Genomic DNA, 8,697 nt, shown 5'->3' on the forward strand with positions numbered 1-8,697 from the left:
ATTTATCTTCTATTATTGGTTTGTTCTCCATCAAACTACCTACATTTACAAAAAAATCATTGAACTCATCAGTGATTTCTTTATCATCATAAATATCTTTTTTGTCCTTGACAAAGTGATTTGGTTGATTTTCCCTTTTACCTGTAGATTTGATTGATTTGCAGTTATCATTATATGACTTCATATGATTATATGACATTATATGATTTCCATTAGATGTAGAAGTTGATGACTGCCATTTTACAAAATTAGATCAAATTTTAAATCCCACCTCCTGTCTTTTGCGATCCTCTTGACTCAGCTGATCAGACAGGCCACTCTTCCTGACCTAAACAGGACACATTTATGAAAAATAAAACAGATCTTGAAATTTGTCACATGACTGCATAAAGTTTCAGTCAGAGAAAAAGAAAGGAACACTTTGCAAGCTGAATAGAAACAGGTTTAATTGAAATAAGCCGTTGTCCATATATACTTATATACATTATATATATATATATATATATATATATATATATATATATATATGTATATATATATATATATATGTATAAGTATAAGTATACGTATATAAGTTTATTTTTATTTTTTCAGTAAAAAATAAATCCATGTTTGGAATAGCGAGAATGTTGAGCACTTTCTGGAGTTTCCTCATATTTGACATATTTTACTACAAACTTTAATCTGGACCATTTTATTAAAACTATCACCACTACTCCTGCTTTGGTATAAAGACATGAGGAAGTGGTACTGCCACTATCATTTCCACAGGACTATCTGCCCTTTGGCTTCTGGGAAACAAAACTAACAAACCAGAAGCAGATCAAACATCCATGGTTTTTCAATTCCTTCTGTGTTATTTTAATATTTAGCCTTTGTGTTTCCCCCTTTTTTTTCTCATTTTTAGAAATCTCCACGCCTCTGCATACCAATGGAGGACATAGATATGCTGCAGAATTTCATTGAAGTCACTCTACTTTTTTACTAAACTGGGTGTGACTGAAACGCAACCAATTAAGGTGTCATCATTTAAAGGAAATGTCTTTTGTTGCCAAAAGAATGTGCCATTAAAGAGGTGGTTTTCAGGTGAGCTCCACCTTCTGAGAAGATTTCTGGGGTTAGGGTTAGGGGTTAGGAGTACTAGGAGCTTTACCAACAAGGTGCGACTCGGTTGATGAACAACCAGTACATCTAGTTCTTGGCTTCACTGAAGCTAATTTTGCTGTCACACCATGACAGTGACATCAATCTGAAAGACTGGTACAGCGTCAAATTCAGAGAAACACAAACGACACTGCAGCTGTGTTGGAAAAGAGAAGCATTTCTTAAAGTCTGACTGATCATTAGCCTCATATGTGTTTTGTTGACGTGAGCAAAAAGAAAATTGTTCTAATAGAACATTCTCTACTTTCAGTTTGATTTCCCATTCATTAAAGCCTGTGCACATGTGCCAAGCAATGGAAACGAATCCTAATTAACTCCGTCACCAGTCTCTGCTTCCAGTCCAACAACTTCAAACGAACGATCAGATAAGACAGGAATTTTTAAGTCGGACGCTAAATTGGCACATCTGCTTCTGATAGTTTTTGGTGTCCCTTCGTTCCAATATCACAAAATGCACAGCCACCACGCGCCTCCCTACAGGCAACATTTCTAAAATATTTAGAGTCTGACGAGCACACAGGGATTGCCAAGATGTTGGCATCAAGCCTGGCAGCGTTTCCAGGACTTCCTGTGGCTCTGGCGGACTGTCTGACTCCCGGCCGGCCGGAGCCCAGGAAGACATTCCCTTGCTGATAAACTTGAGTGAGGGGCAGAGGAAAGCAGGGGCAGTGGGAGGATGGGTATGGGAGTGTGGCCAAACTGGTTGTGACAGCATTCTTCAAAGCTCTAGAATTCCAAAACTTCTCCACCACAGCCCTGAGATAGTGAGCGTGAAGTGTGGAGAGAAAGGGGCACAGAAGATATCAGGAGAAGGCAGGAATCTGTAGCGTGTGGGTGGCACCCCACAGTGCAGAAAACCCCCAATTCCTGCTTTTAAAGGTATGGCGAGAATTCACTTTTAGTTGAGGTTAGGGTTAGGAATAAAACGGCATTGCTTAGGGTTAGGGTGTGTGTGCGTGTGCGTGTGCGTGTGCGTGTGTGTGTGTGTGTGTGTGTGTGTGTGTGTGTGTGTGTGTGTGTGTGTGTGTGTGTGTGTGTGTTGTGTCTAACCACGCTGAGCTGGCTCCAAGAAGTACGTATTGGTCTATACTGCACGACAATGCCGTTATCAGGTTTGGGTTCCCTGGAATAGGCGTCCTCATCGGAATCATTATGCAAAGCCTTCTCTTGGTAGTTCTGGTAAAGCTCTTCCTCTGAAAAAAGGGGAAAAAAAAACTAAAGATGAAGAAGCGCACTGATCACAAAGAAGAGTAAGATGACTGCGTCTCACCTTCACTGTCAAACGTCCGCTGAGCTATCAAGAGTTTCTTCTTATTTAGAGTCTACAAGAAAAGTGTCACAACTTTAAACTCCATGGGACCAAAACACCAGCTGTTCTTGACCTCCTTTCCTGACACATATTTAATGACAGAGTCAGTGTGTTTTTAAGTGTGTTTGTTTAGACGTAGCGTCTCGTTGCGTCTGGTCTTCCAACAAACAAGTTAATTGTTTCCCTGTGAGGCCTTGTCCTCACGTCTGCCGCTGCTAAGTTTGTTCCACAATGGTCAGCTTGTGCAGTGGTTTTATAATTCGGACTTTAGCCCTTCTGATACTGAAAATCTGTCAAAGCAATCTTTGTGCAACACAGAGAAGCCATCAGAGTTATTAACTGAGACAAAGACAAAACATAACTTGTTTCAAGCTAAGGAAAATACAAAGGTATACAGGTTATGCTAGGATTATCAGAATGAAGTTTAGACATAAGAACTTTTCAAACAGCGAAATGTTGTATTAAACTTTCTTTACAACAAATTAAGAGGGAAAATGTAATTTGATGAAGATTAAAACAATAAAAATCTCAATAAGACCTTTCAAAGTTGGTCCAACTAATGCAGGCGTCTCAAGACAATTATGTTCAAGCATTCCTTTGGATAACAGATGTACCTACCAGTTTCTTGCTTTTGCTTTTAGATTTTTCCACCTGAGGGCTCGGAGGCTTTGGAGTCTTGGGGCTGGCAGTTTTAGGTGTGCTGGGGCTCGTAGGGATGGCTGCTCCAGGACTCGAAGGGCTCAAGGTGACAGGATGTGATGGGCTATCAGGAGAACTTGGGATAGCCAAAGTAAGCCCGCTAATGGCAGGTTGTGACAACCGATGAGTCATTTGATCTACGGAGGGTATTTCCGTTTCTTCTGCCTTCACAACTGCCCTCCTGTAAGAGGTACTCCTCAAACCTTTCCTTGAAAGGGGGCTTTCACTCCCTCTGTCTGCCTCTTCAGAGTGGCCCCCTCCAGTAGAAAAGTAGCCTCCCGTTTCCACCATGCTGAGTGTTTTTTGCCCTCGCTTGGGAAGGTCTAACCCCAGCCTGGTCATACCCTGGCTCTGTGTTCCAGAAGGATGCGCCTTACTCAGCCGAGTTTCAGACACCAAGCCTTTGGGGATGAGCTGCTGGGTGCCCATTTTCCAAGCGGCGGCGCTGTTGGTGCTCAGGATGATCGACGGACAAGGCGAGACAGCTGGGGATAGTGATGGTAAGGGCGATGTGGAGGAGATGGAAGAGGACGATGAGACATTCAGGGCGTCTTGTGAGGAGGAAGATGTCCGAGACTGCCTGACCAGGGAAAATCCTCGGTCTGCTGGTGAGGGGGAGCGAGGAGTGGAAGGGTCAGAGGAGGTCAAAGACAAGAGTGAGGGGATGCTGGACGTGGAGCTGTTGGAGGGTGTGAGGGTACCGTGTGATGACGGTGAGGAGCTCGATGAAGAGGATCGTGAAAATGTTTCATAGTTGTTGTTGTTGACATTTGTAGAACAGCTGAAAGGATCAGCTTCGGATGAAAATGAATTCTGTTTTCTCTGTAAGCTGAGACTCTTGGGACTGGAGGTGATTTCAGACAATACAGCTTGTCCATTACTGGTATTCCCTCTGCCACTGTCTCCATTACACACTTTGTTGTCCAGTGAAGCAGATTTGTTATTGTCAGATCTAAATTTGGCCAGAGAGAATCGCCCACTGGACAGATGGCCTATGCTTATGCTCCGAACCACTCTGGTTTTCCTTGAGGGCTTCTGTAAAACGTGCTTCATCACCGCGGTGTTGTTGTGAGCAGACTGAGCTGATCCCGCCTGTCTCTCAGCTGGCTGGCTGTCCTCCACAGGGACATCAGCAGTCATGACCCCGTTTATGCGATAACTAACGGGCCGCTGCTTAGACCTGCTCATGTCCAGGGAGCTTTTACGGTGGTCTGTACGCAGTTTCCACAAAGGCGTGATGTTATTATTGGACAGATCGACATCGCTGCCAATATCCATAGTTGTTGCGAGTCCTCGTTGCCGTTTGTGGCTGAACTTCCAGGCTGGAGCAAACTACAGAGCCCTTTTGGGGAGCAGATATCCTCCGCTTGAGATGCACAAGAGGAAAAACACCACTCAGCATTCAAGAGCTCAGGACAGTGTACAAATTCCAAACGTTTACTCATTAACAGGGACTTGGAGCAGACACAACTACAGACAAGACACATGTGGTCAGAAAACAGAAGGCAAACCAGTCAAGACAGATCTTTTTGTATTTACTCATCATAGTGAAATGACCTAATTACAAACTGGTGAGATGACGAGCAGTTACTGTAGAAGTCCAAACAGGAAACAACAAGGCACCAGATTTTAGTGTTGTTTTTAATCTATTTATGAGGCAAGGTGCTGTTTCTGATTACCAGGAGAAACTAAAAGCAGGTTAAAAGTTAAACTTACCTCCTAACCTATCACTCTGGACGTGCTCTTTACGCCTGAGCTGTCCGAAAAGCGCATTTTTAGCGAAATGATGACCAAAAAACAGAGAAGTTTAAGGAGTTACTGACAGAGAGGATTCATGCCTGCCACCCTGACCGCGTCTGTGGGAGCGCTGAGGAGTTTGAATGCAGGGGGGAGGTGGAGGAGGAGGAACAGCAGTACTCAAGTTCAGGAATTCACTCAGATAGTTTCTACTTCAGCATATTGGAGAGGGTTTCCGGGAAGACAATGAAGCTTTTTGTAGCAGTTGGCCAGGCTTGTTGATGAAAATCAAGCAAATGTGATGAAAAACAGGGTGTAGGCTACAATAAAAGTGTAATTAGAAACTGTTATTTTACAAGTAAGTCCTCGATAGTCAATTTTCCAAAAGGTTTTCCCACTTTTCCAACACGCCTGTTTTAAAAGCTATTTTACCTGCTTTTCTTTGGCGCCACCGTGTGGTAGATTGTGATACTGCCAAATATCTGAACACAACAAGAAATGGAACTATATAAAAACAATTAAACTCAAACGTGTGTATCAAATCTACTTTATTACCCACATATGCATCACTGTGGACGAACATTATAAAGTATAATCATTTCTGATGACCTCGTCCTGATTTATAGATTTCATAACCATTCCATTAAAATGCATTGGGCAATGTGTGAGTCGTGTTTTCATGCATTTTTGATTGCACAACTCCGTGTGTGACAGAATGTCCCCATTAAATGAACACACATGCATTCCTCCAGGCTTAAAAACAAATTACTCATTCCAAGTAAATGCCAGCTTTTATAGCGCTTAATTGCTCCCTACTGTCAAAGTGCTTTTTGTGCTGTCGTTTTTTGACCACTAGGGGTCATGATTGCCCTGTTTGCCAATGATAGCTCATATCATTGATTGAGAAACATCTGTCAGACTAAGTGCAATCTGAAGTTTTGCTTCCAGAGTGTTGCCTTTTTTTATTAAACTAACTAAAAATGACAACAGCAAAAAACATTTCGTTTAAATTCTATTTGTGAATCATTGTGTTATTTCATTTAAATATGCTTTATCAGTCCATCTGCCTCACAGGACGTTTACATGGAGTAAAAACCCCTTCGTGGACACCCCCTTTCATGTTCCAACTTCTACATTTTTCAAAAGTTTTCGTAATGAACCTGAACAACCTGCAGCTCATTGTCTTAGTAATTAAGCTCCTCATAATGAAACTCTTTCTGCTTCTGTCAAATTAAAATTGAATTTAATTTGTCTGTATATTTTCAGTAGAAAATAGTGAAAATGTTAAATGTGCCCAGAAAAAGGCTTAGAGTCAAAATGAAATGTGATTATGGATTTTTTTTTTTTGAGAAATGCAAACAGACGTAATTACCTACTAGCTTCTGGAATAAAACAAAATACATTTGCAAATAAACAAAAGTGCATTTTCTAAAAATAATTAATTTTAAGTTGTGGTTTACTCATTCTTTCAATACATTTGCACTCTTCTCTAGTGTAGAGAAAAGCTTTGATAAGCCTGCTCTGAGGTGCAGAAGTTAGCTGGTGGGATATGCACACACCTCCCTTCTTACTGGCTAGCAGAAGACATTCAGCCATGTTGCAAAGTCACTCAACAAAACACTCTCTCCTCGCCCCATAATTAAAACAAAAAACAAAAGCCTTCCTGTGGGTGGGCGCAAGCCAAGATAGGCAAGGTCATATATGCAAATTCACAGTGTGACATAGATATGTGAGGATTTTCAACTCCTAGCATTTCACTGCTTATTGTCTATCAGAATGGAAATAGGTGTAGAAGACTTTATTAATGTTCAGCCTGCAGGAAAAACCTATTATAATCATAAAAAATAATTTTAAATGTTTTTCAGTCAACCACACCTTAAATTTATGTTTCTTCTAAACTGTTTGGAACCTGAATATGATTTTGGTAAATACTTTATATCATGCATTTGAATGCTGATTCAGGCACTAGAATTTTATTAGCTTTTTTGATGTCATAGTGGCAGTGTGTAGTTTTCTGGCAATAGGGGTAAAACATAGATACATCTCAGGGCAGTTTTACACCATATCGCTGTGACTGTCGCTAGTTTAAAAAACAGTACAGTGTGGGGCAGAAAGCATGTGACCTGAGCGTGCCTCCTCAGACTTTGGTGATCCTTCAGTTAATTCTATCAAGAGAATGAAATGCTGATTGTAGTTTTCTGGCGCTGCTCGGGGGTCCTGTGCCTGCCGATGATGACATCATACTACAGCAATACTACTTGGCCAAAATTTATTGCATCTTTTTTTCGATTCTGTTCTTTCACCTGTGTTTTGGAAAGAGTTTAGCAGTTTTGTTATTAAATTCATGTTTCTTACTGCCTAAATGTTTTTGAACGTGGTAATGTAAGTCATACGTTCAGCCACCTAGTGTGATGTCATCAAGAGGCGCAGGACCACAATCCAGCCAGAAGGACACATGGCATCTAATATGGCGTCCCCCAGAGACTTACCCCCAAATTCCACTACCTCCGCTCCGCTCCGCCCCCGCCTTCCGCAGCCGCTCGCTTCCGAGCTCAATTTTTACTGGTACCCGCTCTACAGCGGCTCCGCTCCGGTGCGGAGACATGAGGTGCGCAAACAGGCATGCGCGGGATTTTCGAGATCTTGCGATACAGTCCGAGCAATAAACGCAGAAGTTAGATCCAAACACCCGTTGTGTGGGAGAAGCATCGGCATGAACTGTTTAATCAGCCCATCATTTGTGTTGAGAGATCAGCAGTGTTTGGATCAACAAAGTGTGACTACTTTGATAGTGGAAACTGTATTTATGGCTTACTTTTGTGCATTTAAACTTCAGCCGCCATTGATAGTTGTTAAAAGTTGCTAAACCTGTGCATATGAAACAAAAAAAACGCCTTTTGTTTATCGATTTATTGTGAAAAAAGGGAAGTTGTGCTTGCTCCTTTTCCTGTTGGGCGGTTGTGATTTCTGTCCATTTACTGCGGAGGTGCTCCGGCGTCCGTCAAAACTAGGATCGATTCCATTTTTGCCGGACGCCGGAACAGAGTGCGGCGCACTGCCGCAGCACGGCCGCAGTAGTGGAATTGCTCTGATTGACTACAACGGGACCGATTTTGCTCCGGCGTTCGTGTCGGAGTGGAGCGGAGGTAGTGGAATTTGGGGGTTAGGGTGTTTTTCAATGCCAAGGAACCTCGCCTTGATGTCTTAGCCCGCCCCGGTTGCCTAGGAGATATGTCATCAGGAGCCGCCAAGACGTATTCCAATGTTCATGTTCTACTGAGGCGTGCGTTCTCCGTTTGTTAGCCGTTTAGCTAGCTGAGCAAGGATACACGAGAGGTGTCTTGTAGCCTAGCCTTGGTCAAAATTTCCCAGAATACGCCGTTATATTTTCAAAAGGATGGTGGATCAGAAGCCGGCAGCTATTTCGGGGGTAAATTTCAAGTTTAAAAGTAAGTAAACTAATTTAAAATGTTTTTTTTTTAGATCCAAAGAAGTTATCTATTGTTGGTTAGTTGCTTAGTAGTTGCAGCTTCGGTGTATGGCTAGCAGGTGGTAACTCACTTACATATTTAATTTAACAAACATAAACACAATTTAAAAAGTAAAAGCCTCGTTATATATTTATATTGACACTAATGCATATAAAATATAACGTTATCTCCTGTGTCACGTGACCGCGGCTTCCACTGCGGTCACGTGATGTAAGTTTGTTCCATTTAACCGTTTTCTTTGACCAAGAAAGGACAGTGTCCTCGTACGCAAGGCGCCTGGCCTCGGAAGACACTGCC

The 8,697-nt window shown here is 42.1% G+C and overlaps 1 protein-coding gene across 2 annotated transcripts in view; it reads right to left on the reverse strand.

Moving 5' to 3' along the window:
- LOC107380054 (rho guanine nucleotide exchange factor 26) overlaps positions 1-5,026 on the reverse strand; it is a 37,699-nt gene extending 32,673 nt beyond the window's left edge. For both annotated transcript variants that reach the window (XM_015951081.3, XM_015951080.3), the window contains exons 1-5: positions 4,889-5,026; positions 3,092-4,538; positions 2,435-2,486; positions 2,215-2,357; positions 272-328 (exon numbers count right to left, since the gene is read on the reverse strand). In XM_015951081.3, the coding sequence (XP_015806567.1) occupies positions 272-328; positions 2,215-2,357; positions 2,435-2,486; positions 3,092-4,450 (1,611 nt within the window). In that variant the 5' untranslated portion in view covers positions 4,451-4,538; positions 4,889-5,026. The remainder of the gene's footprint in view (positions 1-271; positions 329-2,214; positions 2,358-2,434; positions 2,487-3,091; positions 4,539-4,888) is intronic.
- Positions 5,027-8,697: the final 3,671 nt, after the last annotated feature.

This window comes from Nothobranchius furzeri, chromosome 13 (genome assembly GCF_043380555.1).
Source record: "Nothobranchius furzeri strain GRZ-AD chromosome 13, NfurGRZ-RIMD1, whole genome shotgun sequence".
Classification (NCBI taxonomy): domain Eukaryota; kingdom Metazoa; phylum Chordata; class Actinopteri; order Cyprinodontiformes; family Nothobranchiidae; genus Nothobranchius; species Nothobranchius furzeri.